Source organism: Osmerus eperlanus, chromosome 8 (assembly GCF_963692335.1).
Source record: "Osmerus eperlanus chromosome 8, fOsmEpe2.1, whole genome shotgun sequence".
Classification (NCBI taxonomy): domain Eukaryota; kingdom Metazoa; phylum Chordata; class Actinopteri; order Osmeriformes; family Osmeridae; genus Osmerus; species Osmerus eperlanus.
The window spans coordinates 7,146,244-7,168,389 of record NC_085025.1 but is presented as its reverse complement, the minus strand read 5'-3'; the positions used below and the strand labels follow the sequence as shown (position 1 = coordinate 7,168,389).

The following is a 22,146-nucleotide window of genomic DNA, read 5'->3' as shown; positions in this document are numbered from 1 at the left end:
ACGATGCAGTGGTGCTGATGCTGCGCTTCTCTGAAGCCCGGAGAGCTCACGTTATATTCTCCACGGCTGGTTGGTCGTTAAATGTTATTCTTCCTTTTTCTCAGAATTTTTTTAACAGCAAACTAGGTGCAGCTTAACTCTATCTTGACTGGATTCCTACCGCGGAGATGTGTGCTTGATCATGGCCGCAAAAGTGTCATCAGCCTTAACTTCAAATGGTAAGAAAAGGTCGAATTTAACTAGCAGCGTCAGTCAAATGAAATCTGGTAAATCTGGTGGAGAAGCTAAACCAGTGGTGGGAGAGGGGATTCGCACTGTGAATATAGAGCAACATGGAACGCATCCCCACGAACTAAATCCAACCAGTTTAGCTCGAGCTTCGACTGGGCACAGAACGTATCCACTTGAGAAAGAAGGGGAAGAGAAATCAGATTTTTTTTCTACTTCGATTTCCAGCATGACTTCAAGTATGGAGACGGGAATGCTTGGTAATCATAAAGTGAAAAATGTTAGCGGCGGAGATCCTCCTCCTCCATCTCACCACCTCACACCTCCACAGCAACAGTCGCTGCCATTCAATCAATTCACCCAGCATCAACGCCAAATTCATAACAACATTACGAACAACCAACCGCCAACACAGGGAGAGAGTGGAAACCGTCAACATGGAGGAAAAGAGAATATTTTAGGGAATCAAGTCGAACGCCATCAGCAGTTGATGAACAAAAGTGAAGAGGAGAACCAACAGTGCAAAACGGAGGACCGGATGGACAGCAGGTACGATCATGCCAGTTCGGGACCAACGAATAACAACATCAACAACACGTCTCAAAGTGGGAACAGCTCAGTTACAGAGTTTAATAATTATTATGGGAATGGAAGAGGAGGGCCTTGCTTTGATCAACATGGCGGACAACAAAGCCCCGGGACTGGGATAATGCATTCGGTACAGAACACTATGGATCAAGTTCAGAACTCACACGAAGGTTACCACAATAGCCCGTATAACCACTACCAGAACTATCGACCTGGTTACGGCAACAGTGGATACGGAATGATGAGCCCCTCGCGGCAGGGGAATAACATAATGGGCCCGGGCAGCAATACTGCTGTTGCTAATCATAGCAAAGCTGCCATGTCTGCTGCTTCTTCTCCGAGTGGTAATGTAGGAGGATTTCAAAGATTTCCAGGGCAAAGTCAGCAGCATCCTTCGGGGGCTACCCCGACTCTAAACCAGCTACTGACATCTCCAAGTCCGATGATGCGAGGCTATGGCAGTGGCTATCAAGATTACAGTAATCCCTCTGCACAACAACAATCAAGCATGGGGCTGGCTAAAGACATAGGCTCTCAATATGGTTCGGCTACTCATGGCTGGGGAGGACAACAAAGAAATCACCCTACAATGAGCCCTGGGAACAACGGACAAGGAGGCAGCAGGTCCCAGGTATTGAATGCTTTCTTTATGTGTCTCAGTTTGATCTTTTCTCCGTTGAGTCAGACTGCAAATCAGTTTTCAACAACCTTACGTTAGTGGACAGAGATGGGAAAGTTAGCTAGCTAGCATAGCTAACAGCAACTAGCCAACTAGGCTAGTGCAGTATGTACTCGCTAGTGTTTGATTTCCTTTAAACAATTTTATTTCCCTCCTGGCCATTTTCAGAGGGATATGAAGACGACTTCCTTCCTCTATTCTCCCTATTCTATAAAAGTAGACTACGCTAAGTTTAGTCGGGTTGGCTGGTAGAACGGTATTGCAATTCATGTCCAAGGTGACTTCTGCTTGGATTGTGGGACACAACCTTGCTAGCTAGCGAGCATTATTGCCTGTCTAAGCTAAGAGGCGTTTCGTTTAGAACTTCTGGTGCCCCGTCGGTACACGGGCGAGCCCTCTGTGGCTAGCTCTAACCTCTTCCTGATTGCAGCCCGTTTCTTTATTTTTAAGTTTGACACTTTGGCGACAGTTAACATGGATCAAATCAATTCAGATATGTATAGCTTGATTTAAACTCAGGTCAGACTTGGTTATACTGTCATATTTGAATATATGGTTAGGCAATGTATTATCATGATGAATCTGGCAGCCATGGAAAATTACTGTGCATTTTGTCGTGGCTATGCGTTTCAGTATAGTTCGGGCACGTGACTGACAACAAATCGTATTTTAAAACAAATGTACCTTTAGCATTAGCCACTAGTTGCTAAAAGGCTAACATTAGTGCATTCTTTACTAGCATTGGAATTGCAGCCAGCTAACAAAACGGAAGCTCAGTCTATTAAAACTATTTCAATGTTTGTCTTCTTGCCTGCTTTGCACACGTTTCGCGCACGTTCATTTCACTCAGTTGGCTAACGTATTTTGGCCAACATGAAAACGACGCATGTGCCCTGATAACACCGAGCGGTGAACACCTACACATTTCTAGCTAGCTAAGTAAAAAATCTAATATGTTACAGCTAGCCACAACAACAAGGCCCGAAGCGAGCTATTGGAGCCAATTAATCTTCAAAGTATGAGGCATTTAAACACCTTGCTAGTCTTGTTTGACCAAATGTGAAAAGTGCTTCACAGTTAGTGCATAAAGCCCTGGTCAAAAATAAACAAAAAACAAATGTGTCCTGTTTACATTCTTGTAATGATACCTCTCACAAATATCTTATAATACATTGTGATATTCCCACGGTTCTGGCAGGGAGCCCATTGTGGTGCTGCCTGCCGCCCTGACCTTCACACATGCAGATTAGCCATGTGGCTATTTCTACAATCAGACAAATGTCTCCTCAAATAACAGAGACTGCTTATACCAATAACATATTTTTCTGTCTTTGATTAGGGTGTGAAATGCTTTTGTCAGTCTCTTTCTACTCTTTTTGTTTAGTCTATGTATCTAGGTGATACTCAATACTCTTTCCTCAATTTGCAATGTAAATACTGTTTACATTCTTGATAATCTTTTTAACTATAATTCAGATTTGAGGCTAATTCGTAAACATTGTTGAGTTTTTACCAGTTTAGTTTTCCTTGTTCAATTTTACATTGATGACATTCAATCACAGACAGGCCTGTAGTAAAAATGTGTGATTTGGAAGTCAATGATCTTTGCTGAGGTATTGTAATTGAATCTTAAATGAGCTCTATTAAAGAGGACGTGTCCTGTTTTTCTATCAGCTTGCTCTCATTCCCACCTAGACTGAGAGATTTAGTATTCAAAGTGCCGAGGGAGACATTCAGTTGATATTATGGTGGCATGGCTATCATTGTGGTCATTAAAAGTTTTGTTTCCTGTTTGTAACGTTAATGGTTCTAAACTCTAGTTTAACTAGTCTAACTATAGTAAACTTGAGTTAGATTACGAACTGCAGCGCAGTCTGTGTTTGGCTTGTAGTTTCTGAATTGAAAGTGAATTGCCTGGCAGCCTTTCTAGCAAGAGAGAAGCACATTTGACTCATTTCTTTCTACAATTCCCACCAAAAATACCAGCCATTCTTGTCTCGTGAGCAATTTACTTGATTTTGTCCTGTTTTTTGTGGTTTCAGCTTTGAACTGAACAAACCCACAAATATCTTGTTTTAATGAAAGGATTGAAACCATTTAGAAGTTGTAAAATGTACCAAAACAACAACATATCAAATATTTACTGCTCTTACCTGAAACATTTTTTGTGATCATTAGACACTTTTGATATAGCGTAGTCTATGTAGTTTAAAGGCTGTGGTTTTCTTTCATTAAACCATTTGAAGTTGCCAGTTTTTATCCCTCACTTTTTTTCTTTGAATCAAAATGATAAAAAAAAATATTTAAAAAGTTACCTTAAACAGGGAGAAAATAATCATGCTTTTTAACAAACATATTTAATGATTTTAAATGTCAGACAATACTATCAAAGCTGGAAAAAACAGTGCTTCAGTCTTTTCCTCTATGGTTCCTCTACCTACAATTCTCTTAAATGTTACTGAGTGTGAGTGTGTGTCGGACTGGTAATATTGCAGGGTACCCAGGCATGACTGCTGAAACTTGGTCCCATTTAAAGTGGACTCCTAGGCTTTCTCGATTGCTCACATTTTCTCTAAGTGCTGCTTCAATTGGCTTGAACTTGGCAGTGACATGAGAAGATTAGCTTCAATTGCTCTCTCACTCTTTTTTGGCACGGCCACGCCACTTGAGGATAACCTGACTCTGAGCACTTGATGGCACATTAGCCTCCATATCTGTTCAAACCCTGGGACCCATGTCAGGCATCTTTGGTCCAGTGGAGAGGGCCTTTTGATTGGTGATGAGCCAGGTGACTACCAATTGTGGAATACGACCAAAAACAACCATTGCCAGTTAAAAGAGCTCTTCAAATCATGTTTGATTTGATAGAATCTTTTATAAAACATGCCAATTTTATGTCACCGTACTTGTACTCACAATATTTCACGTATTTTGATTTTCATCAATCTGAAACGTTGCTCTGTCGTGTAGCTGAGGTCTACACGTTGCAGAGAAATGTAACAAACTTCATTGATTGCTCTCATCGTTTACTCTCTGTCACCTAGGTTCAACCCGTGGACGCAATGGCGATGAAGCGCTCCCAACTCTACAACATGAGCAACAATCCGTACTCCCAGCAGCAGGCAGGGCCCTACTCTGGCCAGCCATATGGATCGCCCCCTCCTCACCGCTACCCCATGGGAATGCCTGGAAGGGGTCAGATGAGCATGGGTGGAATGCAGTACCCTCAACAGCAGGTATGGATGCTGCCAACATCCCAGCGTGCCGTGGTTTACTATTTGTGTACAGTAGTTAAATAGCCTCGCAGAAAAAAGAAAGAAGAAGAGAGCGAGTCTGGTCTCCCGTCACAAGTCTTGAGGAGCTGTGGCCGTCCCTGTGAGGGTTTCCCGTGTACGGAAGCTGTTGACACACATGTCTATGAGTGAAGCGAGCCAGTTCAGGCCATGCGGTGCTGGGTCAAGTTATTCTGGGTGCAGACTGACTGTAGCTATATTTAGCCCCAGTCTGCTGGTTTGGGTTTTATGCCCCTACAGAGACAGACTGCTGCTGACTTGGGCCCAGACTGCTGACATGGCGCGAGTGTGGGGTTGAAGCTTTGGTCCCACCACAACCTGGACTGCGCAACACACACCCACAAACTCTTGAATATACTGTTGTATCTCTTTTTATGTGTTGTCATTGGGCTCCTGATTGAAGTCAGATCTCAGTGCAACGGCTTCACAATGGTCTCTTTCATCTCCTTGATCCTTTCTTCACTCCAGCCATGAAAACATATTAATGGAAACCCACTTTGATAGTAATGGATAATTGCTTTCTATGCCCTCCGTTTAGCCAAAGGCAAAATTTATGCAAGGCAAGCACCATACACACACCCACACACAAACACACACCCCATCTGTGATACTTTTTCCTGGCCGATTTTGGTAATGGTGGTGATACATTATGACATCATGCTGAATTGTTCAACTGTGTCTTTCACAAATGTCATAATTCTAGTGGCCTATTCGCTGTTTTTAGATGGCAGATAGTCCGTGAGATGATACCCATGTGTAATCATTATTCCAATTGGAAAATTCTATGTTGCGGCCTTTCAGTATAAAACATCCCAGCCGTGTAAATGAAAAATGTAGTTTTTTTCCCCCCTACAGGAAATGCTCTCATATCAGTACAAGGCATCATTAACAGTCCACAGCGTTTTCTTTTTGGGTTTGACCCGAGGGCCCTGTGTGTCAGTGCTGTCAGCCCTGCCTGGGTTTCCATCTCCGGGAGAGGGAGTATGTAATGACTTTTATCTGCGAGAGGCCCCAGATGGTCTCCAGACACCTCCTTTATTACCTCACGGATCCTACCTGAAATTGGATGTTTCAACTGGTCAGATACCAGCGGGGATCCACAGCGCTTCTTCTATTGATTGTGTTCCCTGCTCTGAGTGGCCAAATGGCTTGTCCTGCTGGTGAGGAGGGGGCTGCGGGGCAGGAGGTGGAGGAGGACATGGGGGAGAGAGGTAGAGCAGGATAAAGGGAGGATAAGGAGGAGGGAGTGTGGCCGTGTGCATGCAGGAAGCAGTGGAGCAGACAGCCTATATTTGAGATGCCATTCAAAGATCAGGCTTAATATTTCAAGATAATTAGGAATGGATTTTTCCTCAGTCGATGATGCATTCTCGGCTCCTTGCTTGGCGGAACTTCTCTGAATCCTTCCACTTCTCCCTGCTGTCGTTGGTCTCTGGGCGAAGGCTGTTTAGCTTCTGCAGGCTTCAGAACCATGACTATCCTGGTGGTGGGGTTCTAGACCATTTAGAACTAACTTAATGTATGAGTCTGATGTAGAGATTGCTGGAGATGCACAATTTTTTAATGGCCTTGCACTCAGCTGGGTTAATGGAAGACATCATGTCCCTATCTACAGACGGTTACCTAACTGTTAATGTCCTCGCCCTGCCACAACAGGAAACCAGACGAGAGAGCGTTCTCCAGGGCCGTGCAAAACCAGATTTATAACTAGCCAATTTTTCTATCACAGTATAGAGAGTAATTAAATACAAGGGCAGACATTTGTAACCATTGTGATAGAATTGCCACCAACACATCAAATAATTAAAGGCCCTTCTGTTTAGCTAGGTAGGAATCACCACCAGCTGTTAATGACAATTGACAGTGGTCTCTTCAGAGCGGCTGGCAGTATCTGATGAAGCCAGCTGAAGTATTAGCATGTCAGCGGTGCCTCCAGTGTCTTGCAGCCTGCGTACACATTGATTACTGCTGTAATCAGATGGGAGACTGTCAGGGACCATCAGAGCCAGACTCGTTCCAGACAGGGAGGTGAAAACTTCTCCCTCTGGTGTCTCCCAGCAGTGCTGCTGCTGGGGGTTGATATGTGCTCGGGCCTGGCCTGGAAACACACAAGGAGAGGGGAGAGAGAGAGAAAATAGAGATGGGAGAGAGAGCGAGAGCGATATGGAGAGAGTGAGTGAGAGAGATGAGAGGGAGAGAGGTAGGTGGAAGAGTAAAAGAGAGAGAGAGAGATGGGAGAATGAGGTCAAGATTGGAGGGTAGACACTCAGTCATCACTGTCTCAGTTCCACAGTGATGAGCCTATGTTATGTGTGGAAAAACAGACTGGATGCCCTGAGGGCCTACAGAGCAGTGACCTGGTTGGATAATGCGCTGATGCATACAGAACTGAAAGACAGACTTCCCCTTTTCCAAAAATGTTTTTCACTATTGCCTGTTGCCTCAGGTCAGATGGAGCATACATTCCATTGGTTCCTGTAGGATAAATGCTGGAGGGTATTTTGGTTTAACGTAGATGTTAACTTATTGACCCCGGGTAAGGAAAGACCTTACCATCAAATAGTAAGATTAGAAGCCCTTGATTTGATGATGCTCTATTAATTGGTCCCAAACTGATTTCTCATCAGTGCAGTGGGTGTTTCTTTTTTTTCTTAGCTTCCCTCCCTTTCCTTTCCCCCCTTGTTGTTTGACATCCTGCCTAATGTGAGTGACTCCAGCTGAGGCTCGGGGATGTGCCAATAGCAGATGTTCCCCAAAACAGGTTACGTAAGACTTCCAAACGACAGCTTGCGGTGAATGGAGGAAGAAGCTGTGTAGTTGTAGTAATGGCGTGGACAGACTAGGTCAGACTGTGCAGGGGCCCAGCGGTTAGAGACTAATCTCCGGTGCCTAGCTCATCACTTTTTCACAGCGCTGTTGGTCAACAAGGCCAGCCCAGGACACGGGGCTTAAGTAGTCACTTGAGTTGATCCATGTGGATTGGAAGTGGAGACTGTGTTTGTTGTGTGAGTGTAACTGACCAACTTTCCGTGTCTTGGCCCTCAGCAGATGGCAGCTCAGTATGGGCAGCAGCAGCAGCAGCAGCAGGGCATGAGCGGGTACAGCCAGCAGGGGCAGCCCCCGTACTTCAGCCCCGCCCAGCAGCAACAGCAGCCCGCCGCCCCCACACAGCCACCTTACATGCAGCCACGCCCACCCCCACAGCAGGTAAGAGGGACCACAACTCCCACAATGCCCTGCCGAGGAACAGCAGGGAACCTGTTGAAACGTTTTTCAGTTCAATTCCTTTTATTGATCACCGGAGGAAAATCCGAGTGTTTGAGGGAAATTGCTCTCTGTGCAATCTCTGGGACCGGGTGGAAAATGGCATGCAGCAGTGGGCTACTCATCATGATCAACCATTGTCACTTCCTGTTCATAAAGGAGACAATCAGGTGTGGGGCCGAGCTTCAAAGCAAGCTTCTCCACCAGCACTTGACTTTTTCATTTAGCAAAGCAGGGCTTATATTTGAAGCTTCATTCCTAACGGCTCAATACCTTTTCATTTATTAGCCCTCGTACAGCTGCGGTCTCCCTATATTCTAGAGAGAAAAAAAGAAATCAATATGAAAAGTAGCCCACTCATGGAGGTGGGGGTCCTCTTTAGATTGGAGTTCCAGCTATCTGTGCCATCTGCTCTCCAGCTCTGGTCTCATAAAGGCCGGGGACAGTAATGAAGTCCAGTCTCCCTGGCCGGTTATTGAGTCAGCGATTTAGCTGCTCCCACTGGGGGTGGGTGCGGGGAGGGGTGAGATGGTCAGCCGCATTCGTTTTTTCAAGGGAAACCCTGACTCTTGGTGTGTTGCCTGTGTGGTGTGTGGTATGTAGCCTGTGTGGTGTGTGGTGTGTGGCCTGTGTGGTGTGCAGCCTGTGTGGCCTGTGTGGTGTGTGGTGTGTAGCCTGTGTGGTGTGTGGTGTGTGTGGCCTGTGTGGTGTGTGGCCTGTGTGGTGTGTGGCGTGTGTGGCCTGTGTGGTGTGTGTGGCCTGTGTGGTGTGTGGTGTGTGTGGCCTGTGTGGTGTGTGGTGTGTGTGGCCTGTGTGGTGTGTAGCCTGTGTGGTGTGTTGCCCGTGTGGTGACTACCTGTTTTAACCCGTCCATATTCGTATATCTGAGTTTCGTTTTGATATTTGACTCAAGAATGGCCAGGAGAAATGCACAACGAGAGAAGTAGAAGTGTACGACCACGCTGGCTGAACTAATGAGGAACTGACCTTGAGTAAAAGCCTCCTGGGTGTCAGGGTAATATCCAAGCAGAGCACACACGCTGCAGCCACACTGCTCCATGTAGCTCAGCCACCGTCTGTTCCCTCAACCCCAACGCTATTATTTTTCAGTCAGGCTGATAAAGGAAATTGTTTTCGGTTTCAGCCCTGTGCGTCTTTTTTTGACCGAGATGATAGGGGAATAAACAGGTAGAATGAAAGAGTCTCTGCCCTAACCCCTGCTATCTGGGAGTCTACTAAAGATGGCCGCTGTGCTCGTTAGCGCCGCGTCACTGTGAAGCTGGAGGCTGTAATGATGGAGCTCAGCCGCTAATGACAGCGATACCTTGAACTTGCAGTACGAGGGCCCGCCAGACAGGACGGAAAGAGCCTTCGATCCTGTCCGCAGCGCTGGAGGAGACGATAACCTCTATCAAAGAGCCGTTCCCTGCCTCTGTGTTGTTGGTGTGTGTCTGCGTGGCGGGGCACAGTACCAGTCTGCTCAGAGCGCCGGGTATTTCCCCTGCGGCTCCGTCTTTCTCCTCTACTGACAGCCTTAATTAGCTGTGTGTGTGTGTGTGTGTGTGTGTGTGTGTGTGTGTGTGTGTGTGTGTGTGTGTGTGTGTGTGTGTGTGTGTGTGTGTGTGTGTGTGTGTGTGTGTGTGTGTGTGTGTGTGTGTGTGTGTGTGTGTGTGTGTGTGAAACAATGAGGCGGTTTACATACAGGAAAGAAATAGGCATGTTTGATATGACAAGCCGGGAGAATAAGGCAAGGAAAAAATACCTTGTCTTTTGACGTGGGCTTTTCATTGATGAAGTACGCTGGGGGTAACTTTAGCCTTGCTGTTAGGACTTGTCTGAGAAAAGATCAGTTTCTGTTGAGGGAGTAGGGAAAAAAATCCTGCTCAGCTGTCGAGTTCTAAAACCGGTATTTAACTGCCAATATTAATGTGCTGCTCGTGCGAGCCAAGGAGCCTTTTATCAGCTGGGATGGCTCCAGGGTATAGCCTGCTCCAAAGGAAGGATGATTCTGGCCTTTAGAGTCGACTGAGAGTAAACAATAGCTGCTCTCCCAGCTCAGTGTGTCTGGGTAGAGCAGCCTGCAGACTGGAACACACAGGCAGCCCCCACTCATTGTCTGCGTCACTATGGCAACAGCACTCCCTCCGTTGTGTTTCTCACAACTTGATGAGTGTTTTCTAACACGGTCCACTCTGCTGGGGATCCATCATAATGAAGAGGTGTCGTGTAGATGGTGAGAGGCCTTCTGAAAGCTGTGTGGATGGCCGTGCCTCTCTCTGGACATATCCACATCTTCCTTTTAGCACATGGATCGCTCCTTGTGGAGCATATGTGGAACACGCCAGAATTCTTCTTTTCTTAAATTTTTTTTTAACCAAAGGTGAAACAAAATACAATTTGAAATAGAGTTTGATAATTTTAACTAAACTAAAACCTATCCTACAAATAACAAAGCATGCCTGATTATATGCTGATTCATGTATCTAGCAGGGTGAATCATTCTCTGGAGAATAATGCTTCAGGGAATTGCAGAATGGGTACTCTTACACCTCATACCGCTTGATTGCTCATACATTTCAAATGACCCTCTCCCCCCACCACCCCCGCCCCACCCCACGCCCCCCTCCCCCCATCCCACACGCCGTTCCTCAAACACATAAAGGGCCATCAGTCAGTGTTCTCTTCTTGATTGGACATGGTTCGCTTTGGCAGGGCAGAAACTCTCAGGATGAATTTTGTTTAATTATTTTACATCATGCTCTCCCCTCGTGCACTTCAAACTATTTCTCTCTGAACATTTCATTGCTCTGCAGCCAGGCATTTGCGAATGTAAAGCTGTTCGCCTTTAATGTATAACTTGTGTGTAGTACCGCTGACTGCCAGGCAAAGCTCGCAGCTTGACAGAGCGTCATAAACATTACAACTCATGGAGATCGACCATTAAACGAGGATCAAACGACCATAACCAAGGTTATGAAATAACGCTGTGATTTTGCAATGTTGGAGGGAGGGGGTTACCTTCACAACTCTATTGCATTCATCTCCTGAGGGATTTTAATTCAGATTTCCATTCTATAATATGTGAACCTCCCTCCGAAGCACCCACCCTCTTTTTTCCAGTGGAAGTCTTGTGATGAAACACTCAATCCCTTCTGGAGCAGAAACCAAGTAGACGTACATCTGGTTTCTCTGTGGGGGTGGAGCTGGCCTCTTGCTGGCTGCATACCTTCACTATGATGTGTTTCCCCTATCGGCACTTTCAGTCTCCAGGCCCTCCCAGCACACACCCCCAGCCTCCAAGCCCCCCCCCCCCCCCCTCCCAGCACACACCCCCAGCCTCCAAGCCCCCCCCCCCCCCTCCCAGCACACACCCCCAGCCTCCAAGCCCCCCCCCCTCCCAGCACACACCCCCAGCCTCCAAGCCCCCCCCCCCCTCCCAGCACACACCCCCAGCCTCCAAGCCCCCCCCCCTCCCAGCACACACCCCCAGCCTCCAAGCCCCCCCCCCTCCCAGCACACACCCCCAGCCTCCAAGCCCCCCCCCCCCTCCCAGCACACACCCCCAGCCTCCAAGCCCCCCCCTCCCAGCACACACCCCCAGCCTCCAAGCCCCCCCCTCCCAGCACACACCCCCAGCCTCCAAGCCCCCCCCCTCCCAGCACACACCCCCAGCCTCCAAGCCTCCAAGCCCCCCCCCCCCCCCCCAGCCTCCGGCCCCTGTTGAGGGAAGTGGCCTTTATCTAGCAAGAGCAGCTGTTCCACACGGCACACGAGCACGCCGGAACGCTGATGTCATGAGTGGAGTGTAAACACATACCTGTGTCTGACCTGGCCATGACCCAACTATCACAGCACTGCAAAGAAGTAAGCCAGCCCTCAGTAAATATGTCGGCCACTGAACAAGAGCGGGTGTCCACCCCCCTCCCCCCCCCCTCGCCTCATTTCCACCGATGCTCAAATAAACTTGCTCTCCATTAGCAGGGGGTGCACGTTTGTTTACATTTTCCAATTAGTGGATGTAAAGGCAGGACACACACACACTCTCTGGTCATACTTTCCGAGATTTATGCGGCCACTCCTCACCCCTCGTTTAATCATGGTGCCCTCCTTACCTATTGATGTGTCGGGGTCACGTTTGAGGAGAGTATTCAGAGTAAACTTCCACAGAAGAGACTCTGTACCTGCCCAGTCATTGGACATCAGGCCATCTCGTTGTAATCTGTAGGCTTCACATCCACCTAAAAGTACGAGTCATCCCTTTTCTACAGGATGAGGGTGTGGTGGTGGTGTTGGTGTTTGTTTTGGTTGGGCTTTGCAACCATCTGCCCCAATGCTAGTAGTCTGGCAAAAAAAGGAATATGAGGGTGCTAGCCTGGCAGAGTTCAAAAACAGCAATTATCAGTAGTGTTAGCGGGCAAACTGGAGGCAAGATGATACTCCCCTAGCCGTGCCATGCACCGTGCCTCCGATTGTGTGTGTGTGTGGGGGGGTGTTAGAGCTCACTTGGCGCCCTTGTGTGAGTCATAGCCTGTTTACTGAACAACAGTTAGCAACATGACAGACTTCCACAGACAGAGGACAGCAAATGCTATCAGAAATGGATGATTGGATTGGATTGGGATAGTTAAATAGCTTGGCAGTTATGTTCCTGCATTTTTGGGCTCCCTCAACCCACCGGTCACTCTCTCTCTCGCTCTCTCTCGCTCTCTCTCTCTCTGTCTCTCTCTCTCTGTCTCTCTCTCTGTCTCTCTCTCTCTGTCTCTCTCTCTCCTGTCCTCCCCCAGGAGGTGCCACAGGATGGCTATGGCAGCAGGGGCCAGTCTGCTATGACCCCTGGGAAGCCCAGCCATGAGGAGATGGGCCTCAGCCAACAGGAGAGACCATCCAGCTTACCTGTGAGTTCACACATCCACACCCCAATTAGCAGCTCATGGCACATGTATTCAAGTGGCAGGACCTTACACGTGTGGCTGACATAACCTTCTGGATCCCTGCCACAGGTTTAGCAACATCTATCAGAGTGTACAACTCCTCACTCCTTGCCTTCGCTTTCTCTCTCTTTCTTTCGCTCATTGCTAAGATCTGGACCAAAGTCTCCTACATCACTTGGAGCTCTCACCATTCAAAGCGTCTGCCTCTATTTCTCAGTCTCTCTCTCCCAGTCTCCCTCTCTAGCTCTCCCTCCCTTAATCTCTCTGAGGACTGGCTCTCCTTTTAAGGGGAAGTTGTTGCCCACACAGGCCCAATTTGAATGCTTGTCTCATGGAGAAGCGATGTGAAGAGGAAGGTTGTCTGCTGAAGGGCCTGCTAGCTTCCAGCTGCTCAGCTCCCAGCCTTCCTCTTCTCCTCCTCTCTCTCTGCTGCAGTCTCTTCTCAACTGTTCCTGGGCTGAGCTGGCAGCACACCATTGGACCACAGGCCCATCAGTCAGGGCGGGCCCATACTCCCCCCAACCAATCCCAAGGCTTCCTTGCACCAAAGTACACATTTTGTTTCTGTAAGAGTTGCGCTGGGGAATTTGTAATTTTCTTAGCTTATTACCACATTTTACACACATGGCTTATGTTTTTACTGCTTGTATTGAAGCTCCATTAGGCAAGACTGTTTGGTTGGCTCTCATACCACTCCATTTGGGTAGACCTTTTTTATTCCTGTTCTCACCTCGTTCGTCTTCCTTGGTCCTGGGAGAGATGAATCATTAAGCGGGTCAACTTAGCAGTAATTGCATGCCATTTTTTTTATCAGGGCCGAGAGCAGCCGCCAAGGTGCACGCAGGGAATTGCAATGCAGGATTACATTCCAGCGGCTAATTTGAATTGATTAGGTTTGTGGAATCCTGCTTTGGCTCGGATGAGAGCTCTGAGAGAGTTGAGCAAGTCTACCCTGGACATGCCCTTCACCATGGTGTGGTTAACACTTACACAGCCTGCAGCTGAAACTGTATATATGGCTGTTTGGGTCATAACTGTTAAGGCCCTCCTCACCCCTTCTCTACCCAACCCTCACCAACACTTCACCGTTCCTCAGCCCTTATGGGTGTTGTCAGCAGATAGGCTAAGGTGCACAGACCACTGATGCCCTCCTGACTGGTACAACTGTCATGTCAGCAGTATTAAACCACCCTGGACATCTGTGGGGTTAAATGCCACACACTTTCTATATGCTATGGTTCCCCATGTCTCAGTGACAGACTAGCTCCCGGGTCCAGGACCCAACCTACTCTCCTCTAGCTCTCCTATTTCTATGCCTGCTGCGACTCTCCCCCCTCTCTCTTTGCTATGACTCCCTCTTTCTGCCTGCTATGACTCTTCCTCTCTGCTTGCTATGACTCTCCCTCTCTCTGCCTGTTATGACTCTCTCTGCTTGCTATGACTCTCCCTCTCTCTGCCTGTTATGACTCTCTCTGCTTGCTATGACTCTCCCTCTCTGCTTGCTATAACTCTCTGTCTGCCTGCTATGACTCTCTCTGCTTGCTATGACTCTCCCTCTCTCTGCCTGTTATGACTCTCTCTGCTTGCTATGACTCTCCCTCTCTCTGCCTGTTATGACTCTCTCTGCTTGCTATGACTCTCCCTCTCTCTGCCTGTTATGACTCTCTCTGCTTGCTATGACTCTTCCTCTCTCTGCTTGTTATGACTCTCTCTGCTTGCTATGACTCTCCCTCTCTCTGCCTGTTATGACTCTCTCTGCTTGCTATGACTCTCCCTCTCTGCCTGCTATGACGCCGTCCTCGCTCTTTCTCTTTGAAGTTAGGGTGCCAGTGGTGTTGCCATGGCGACAGGCTGCAAAACAGCCCCCTCAGAAAATATGCATAAAGACCTGATTGATGTACTAATCACGTTGTTATACTGATGGAATTTCTTATTACTGATGTTAATTCATACTCAGGATATATATTTTTTATTTTGAGAGAGACATTTGCCGGCATGTAGGCAATAGAACATTGTGTACTGCCAGTGATTCATCTTGCCTAGTTTATTTTAGCAGATCATTTCTCAGCACCTCCTTCTCGCTGTTTTGAAAAGATTTGCTGTAGTCAACATACCCACACGTCTGATTGGAGAACAGTTGGCATTTGGACACATAAAGAACAAGATTGGTATTGAGCCGTGCAATGATTATTTCATTAATACCCAGAACCTTTGAAAATATTAGTTTTTGTGGAGGTGGAGAGATGAGGGAGAGATGAGGGAGAGATGAGGGAGAGATGAGGGAGAGATGAGGGAGAGATGAGGGAGAGATGAAGGGGTGGGGGGGGTGGGGGTGTTTGTCCTCCACTCTCGATCAATCTGCCTACGAATGTAACCGCCGTGCCTCTTGTTGGTTTTCCAAGCTTCCGGTGTTCTGATTGAAGAGTGACAGGATGATTAACTCTCAGCACGGCCATTCATTTCTTCTCCTTCTTCTTCCCTTTTCAAACGTGATCAAATCCAACCCGGCCTGCCGCGGCCCCAGCGCCGGGGCGGGAGACCCACGCACGGCGGATGCTTCTCAGGAAGCCGGCAGGCAGCACCGTCTCTCTGAACGCTGCTCCAGAAATCTTTTTTTGGTCGGAGCAGGAGTGTATTCTCTCCCCTCCCGTCAGAAGGCAGAGCGTAGGCCGGCACTGGTCGCTCTCTCCCAGCCACCCTGGAGACATGCCTCCCCTTATAACATCTCTAATGGAGATAAAGCGGCTACATGGGCTGGAAAATGGCTTTTAGAATATAGGATAAAAGATGGCCATGGGGATTTAGCCATGCGCCTCGAAGCTGAGGGAACCGTGGAAGAAGGGGGGAAAAATGATTTCACGATGTTGACTTGTTTCTGCCTCAGCAGCACCTCTGGAAGGTCTATGAAAACGGAGTTAGTTGATTTTTCTGGGACGGGGGAACTCAGAGTCCAGTGTTTTCAAGCTTTAAACACATGATGCCGTTTACTGTAGCTAGTGTGAGACAATGCAGATGGACGAAGATCGGTCCCTGAGAAGATCAGTTCCATTGTGTGGCTTAGTTGAGATGGCTCGGCAGCTTGAAATCCTCCTGCTCTCTCTATCCTACCCAGAGGCTGAATCTGAGATGACGATCTGAAGCACCCTGCAGATGATTCTTTGCAGTACACTCTTAAGTATGTGTGTGTGTGTGTGTGTCCTGGGCGACTGGAAGCCTTCAGGGAACGTCCACATACACTTCATTTCATTCCAGGCTGATTAGGGGGCCTGGCTTTACCAGAGCACTGTTCCAGGCTGTTCTCTAATCTGGGAGTTTTGGTGCCTTGCCTGTTGCAGCATAAAGGCCCTGATTGCGCTGTAATCTTGTGTCCTGATGGCTGTGTTATTAAAGCAGCTCCTATGCAGCTCTGGGGCTCTCAGCTCTGCCATGTGATTGGCACCCAGCTGGAGTACTGGACTGCTGCCAGGCCTTTGTGTGTGTGTTTGTGTTTGTGTGTGTGTACACCACTGGTACAGTAGGTTTCTTAAGTGCTTAAGTACCACACTCAGAGCTTTATCTTTCTCTAGCTAACATGACTTGACAAGGATTGTGAAGTGTTTACTGTACAACCATAAACAGTGTTGTAACAATAGATACTGGTACTTACCTTTCCGCAGAACCCCTTGACCGCCGTGGAATCCATTAGACTTCACACATGCACGCACGCACGCATGTACACACACACACACACAACGTGTGGAGAGCTGTGTGGCCCATAACAGGAGTTATGAGCTCGAACGTTTGGCTGAAATATGATCTGGTGGAAGCAGTGTGGTTGGAGCGATCTGTGAAGAGTGTAAAAGATGAATAAATCAGAAATACTGACTGTAAAATGGAACACATTTACAGGCAGCAAATAGGTGTAATTCAGGGGTTGATGGTTCTGCCTATACGCCCTGCTTGCATTTAGACTCTAGTGCGAAACAGATGATGCTCTGCTCTTAATAGAGAATAACCTGCATTACATTTCAAATGGGGACTGCATCACATACCTCACTGTGATCTGCAAGTCACAGTGAAATACAGTATTTGCTTTGATCATGTATGAGGGAAGGGGAGAGATGGAGAGAGTGATGGGGAGAGATGGAGAGAGGGAAGGGGAGACTTTCCTAGCTGAGTGACTATGCAGCTCGTCCTCTTGACTGATAGTCTTGGTTCTAACATGTCATCAGCCTTCTAAATGTCTACCTTCTCCGAACGAAACTGGACAGGAGGAACGGCAAGTATAAACAAATGAACTCAATGCTTGCCCCCCTCACACAAAGTGGGTTAAAAGCATGTAGATAATTAGCTCAAATGTGGTCATCTAGCCGGCTCGCTCTCATAAAACATTCAGCTCAGGCAGAAATCAAGTCAAACGTTTGATAAATACCCCGTTTGTTGGTGACGAGCTAGATTAGAGGACATTGATGGGGAACGAAGCTGGGAATGGTGACGCGTGTCCTGATCCTCGTGAGCTCGGCGCTCTTCAGCTGCCAGTCACACAGCATCAGAGGTTTGGCCTCTCGCTCGTGCAGCACTTGCTCCCTCTCCTGCCCCGGGGAGCCCGGCCTCCTTGACCTGCCGAGCGCAGCCCACCAGCCTGTTGTCACCAGAACGCTACGGTCATTCTCCTGCTAAGGTCTGTCAGAACATCATAACAGCTCTGGTCCTGGCCTGGAGCCCACGGTGGCTTCTGCTCCCCTGCCTGTGGAGGGGGTGTGTGTGTGTGTGTGTGTGTGTGTGTGGGGGGGGGGGTGATTGTTTGTGTAACTTTTACAGTAGTACACCATGGCTCTGCAGTTTGATCTGCCAGTGAGGGCACAGTGACCCCCACACACACACACACACCACCACCATCCCACTGATTGACGGGATGACAGAAACTCTACGGGACACAGCGCTAGGCTGAGGGAGGTGCGCCCGCGGGGGGGGGGATTTGTGTGTGTGTTTCACGCCTCATGCTCTGTCCACGGTGCCCTTATCTGTCAGAGAGCAGTGTGTGGGTATCTGTCAGAGAGCAGTGTGTGGGTATCTGTCAGAGAGCAGTGTGTGGGTATCTGTCAGAGAGCAGTGTGTGGGTATCTGTCAGAGAGCAGTGTGTGGGTATCTGTCAGAGAGCAGTGTGTGGGTATCTGTCAGAGAGCAGTGTGTAGGTATCTGTCAGAGAGCAGTGTGTGGGGAACAGAGAGAGCACACCACGCTGACATGAGAGCACGCCTCGCACTGCGGCACTCTGCCCTCCTGTCACATCCCCACCCTACACCCTGCTCTCACGGTAAAAAGTCTTCTGGAGCAGGCAGTGGTGTGTGTGTGTGTGTGTGTGTGAGAGAGAGAGCAAGAGAGAGAGACGCTCGAGTTATAGCATTAAGCCCCACATTATTCAGCACAGTCCAGCAGTTCAATGCCATGTTTAAAAGGCGGGAGGATTTCTTGGGAAGCGTGGAACTCCACAGTGCTGTGGTCCTCCCTGGATAACCACTCCACTGGTGTCCAGCTGAACAACCGCAGACCAGCTCTTCTGTAACAGCTGACATCACATTTAGAGTCGGTGCTCTAATGAGCATATCCCTTAGCTATGGCCTATGTGGGTGCAGCTGGGCAGACCATTACACTGTGACCTCGGAGTGATGGGAGCAGGAAGAACCTGGGCGGGAAACATGAGCCCATTGGCTGTTCTGTACCGCCACACTTCTGGTGTGGAATTCCATTCAACTGGTGAGGAACCTGAATCCTACTGACCTGTACCCACAGTAACATACCTACTGACCTGTACCCACAGTAACATACCTACTGAGCTGTACCCACAGTAACATACCTACTGACCTGTACCCACAGTCCTAACCCTAACCTTAGCCCTGGACCCACATCTGTTAATGCCCAGGTGTCTCAATGGATCCCATCATTCACCCTCCATCTCGGGGGGGCTGATACGTCAGACACTGAGTTATTAGGAAAGTGAGGAATAGCTTTGAATGTTCTTAGTTAACCTTGTGTTGAAGGTACTCCGTATCATCTTCAGCTGCTAGGCTAGTGTGCCCCCGCACACACACACACACACATATACATATACACACCAACACACACAATAACGAAGTGTGATTGGAGTAGTGGACTCTCGTGAGTTAATAGCTGTCTGTGTTTGATAGGGCCTGCACGCCTCAGAGAACATGGGTTTTTTCATCCCTTCCTTTTTCATCATGCTGTATTAAAGGGAATTTGAAATGTACTTCCTCCCACTCTTATTTATTTAATCACAGAGTCTTTTTAAGGGGAGATAAAATAAACATGTGGTCAGCCTTCGAGAAGTAATTGGCACTCTTTTTTTTTGTGGTCTCTTTCCTCCCAGGGTCTAACAAGGTTTAAGCTGTGGAGGAGAGAGGGGGGCAGGGCGAGGAAGGACAGGGTGAAAAGGGGTGAGAGAAATGAAGGGAGAAAAAAGGGAGGAGGGGGAAGAGAGAGAGAGAGGCAGGCTGGCTGGCTGGCGAGGCCAGCTAAGCCCAGCTGTAGTGGGGCTAGGCTGGGTTGTGGGTTCTGCGTACACAGGTTGGCTAACCCTAAGCTAACCCTAACCCTACCACAGCACATAAAGCTGATGAAAAAATTCTCTCCTGTTGCGGCATACAGACCTAGCGCACACACTGGAACCTACCTGTCAGCCATCAGACACATCAGGCTGGAGAATTGACCCAGATTGGGGTTTGTGTGTGTGGGTATTCAACGGAGAGAGGGATGGAGGGTGAGAAAGTGCTGAAGAGAATATCTTTACATTTACATTTTACATCTAGTCATTTAGCAGACGCTCTTATCCAGAGCGACTTACCGTAAGTACAGGGACATTCCCCCCGAGGCAAGTAGGGTGAAGTGCCTTGCCCAAGGACACAACGTCATTTTGCATGGCCGGGAATCGAACCAGCAACCTTTGGATTACTAGCCCAATTCCCTAACCGCTCAGCCACCTGACTCCTCTATTTTAATTAGCTTCCCTTTCCCCTAGTCCCCCTTATCACAAACTGTGAGTGTAATTGGGGGAGGAGCGTCGGCAGACTTTGAGGTCAAGGTACACACACTCACTGTGACTGTCTCGGTCCTAGGCAGGCTGTTCTTGATGTGTGTGTGTGTGTGTGTGTTTATTTACCCAAGCCTCCCTGCCATCCCATACCCCTGTTCTCTATCTACTTCCAGAGCTCTTTTGACTGTGAAAGGGATAGGTTAAAGAAAGAGAAAATATTTAAATAACAAAACAATTGAACAGACTAATGTTTACTTCAGGGAGAAGAGACGAGAGCTCAAAGAGCCATCCCACGAAGGAGGGAGGCAGATGGAGGAGTGCGAGAGATGGAGAGAGAGGAGAATATGAGGCATAAGATGATTAAAAGGCCTAGAGGGGGATGAGAGCCCAGAACTAGTTTCTGAGGCAGAGAACGCACTGCGATAAATAAACCAGCGACGCAATAGGGAGGCTGCAGAGTTTTTAAAGATTACAGTGGAGGAGAGATTCGCCAAAAGCCTGCATTTCTCTGATGCTTTTGCCTCCGCGCTCTCTCCTTCTCACTCTCTCTCTCTCTCTCTCTTGCTTTCCTCGTTTGCCTCTCTGGTGGTTTTCAGTACATCCTCTAAAACAACCAGCTTCTCCCATCTCCCTCCTCCCTCTCCTCTTTTTGTCTTTTCTGCTGTTCCCTTACTCCTTACAAACACGCACGCACAAGCCTGCTCTCTCCTCTGCTCCCTAGTTGTTTCCCTCTTCTCTGTTTTCTCTCTCTCTCTCTCTCTCTCTCTCTCTCTCTCTCTCTCTCTCTCTCTCTCTCTCCCTCTCGTCCCTCTCCCCCATGTCGTTTTCCTTTTCTTCTCTGTTTTGCTTCCCCCCCCCCTCTCTCCGCCTGTCCTTCCCCATGTGCCTGGGCTTTGATATGGGGGCAGTATATCGGAGCGAGTGAGAGGGGGAGAGCGGGGGCTTGCCTGCCTCAGAGAGCACAACTGCAGTGAAACAGACACGTCCGGCCTGACACACTGACGTTGAAGCCTGCTTCTCCCTCCCTCTCTGCTACCCCTGAGCTGACACACACACACACACACACACACACACACACACACACAGCATTCTAATTTACTTGCAGGCTGAAAGCAGTGTTGTTTATCCTCAGCCCCAGAGGCTGATCTGCATCCTGTGAATGTAGACAACCCCCCGTCCCCCCCCTCGTCCCCGTACCCTTCCTCTCATTTCTCCTCTCCTTCTCCCTCGCTCTTTTGATTCAGCTCCCTCTCCCTCTGTGCGCTGCGGCTCACTCTCCATAATTAGAATGCGCACAAGGGGGGGATGGAACACGAACGAGAGGGGAGAGGAGGGGGAGGGCCGGGGGTGTGCGCTGCCGAGGCAGTCAGAACCAGAGCCGGTTGGCTGAGCTGTTGGCAAGGGGCGGTGGGGGGGATGGGCCGCTGCGCTGCCATTGGCTGGCTCGGGCCCCAGGGGCAGAGGGGATGGAAGCTACAGCGCAGTGCCTCTCCTTCCTCTCTCCCTCCTTCCTCCCTCTCCTCTTTCCACGCCTCCTCTCTTTCCCTCTGTGTTGCTGTGCTGTGTTCTGCACCGCTTCTACTGGGAGCTCAGCTCATCAACAGCCCATCCTACCCTCCACAGCACTGATGGGAACTTGCATGCACAGGGCTGTGCGTGTGTGTGCATGTGCAAGCCTACTTAGAGAGACAGATGAGGCAGAACGCTCCCCCCCCCCCCCCTTCATGCTTTTCACATCATCAGCATTCCCTGTGCAGCGTCAGATGAAACACATGGACACTAGTCAAGGTAACGTCATTTCAGTGTCTGCTATTGACTGACAGTGTTCATGAACCCCTGGATGGGCCCTGGTGGTACAGCCCTGCCAAACGGCTCTGGATTTTGATTCATCTTTCATTTCCGTTTGATGTAAAAGGCTCACAGATTAACACGGCTTTCCTGTGGTCTGACGGACAGGTGAGTTGGCGAATGAGCCGTCGCTACGGGACCTCCCCCATCCCGCTCCACAGGTTAGGGTAGATGAGTGCTCTGATCACATTAGCGGGCCACAGACAGGTGCACCCACGCTGTCTTTCCCCCTCCCTCCACTTCCACCACTTACCCGTCAATTTCTCTTTATTATAGAGCTTCTCT

General features: G+C 48.7%; 1 protein-coding gene across 7 annotated transcripts in view; it reads left to right on the top strand.

Moving 5' to 3' along the window:
- The window catches only part of arid1b (AT-rich interactive domain 1B), a 46,351-nt gene continuing 24,205 nt past the window's right edge, over positions 1-22,146 (top strand). For 2 of the 7 annotated variants that reach the window (XM_062466957.1, XM_062466953.1), the window contains exons 1-4: positions 1-1,447; positions 4,540-4,731; positions 7,834-7,995; positions 12,837-12,947. In XM_062466957.1, coding sequence (XP_062322941.1) covers positions 182-1,447; positions 4,540-4,731; positions 7,834-7,995; positions 12,837-12,947 — 1,731 coding nt within the window. In that variant the 5' untranslated portion in view covers positions 1-181. The remainder of the gene's footprint in view (positions 1,448-4,539; positions 4,732-7,833; positions 7,996-12,836; positions 12,948-22,146) is intronic. The other 5 variants (XM_062466954.1, XM_062466955.1, XM_062466959.1 and 2 more) reach the window with 5 other exon arrangements.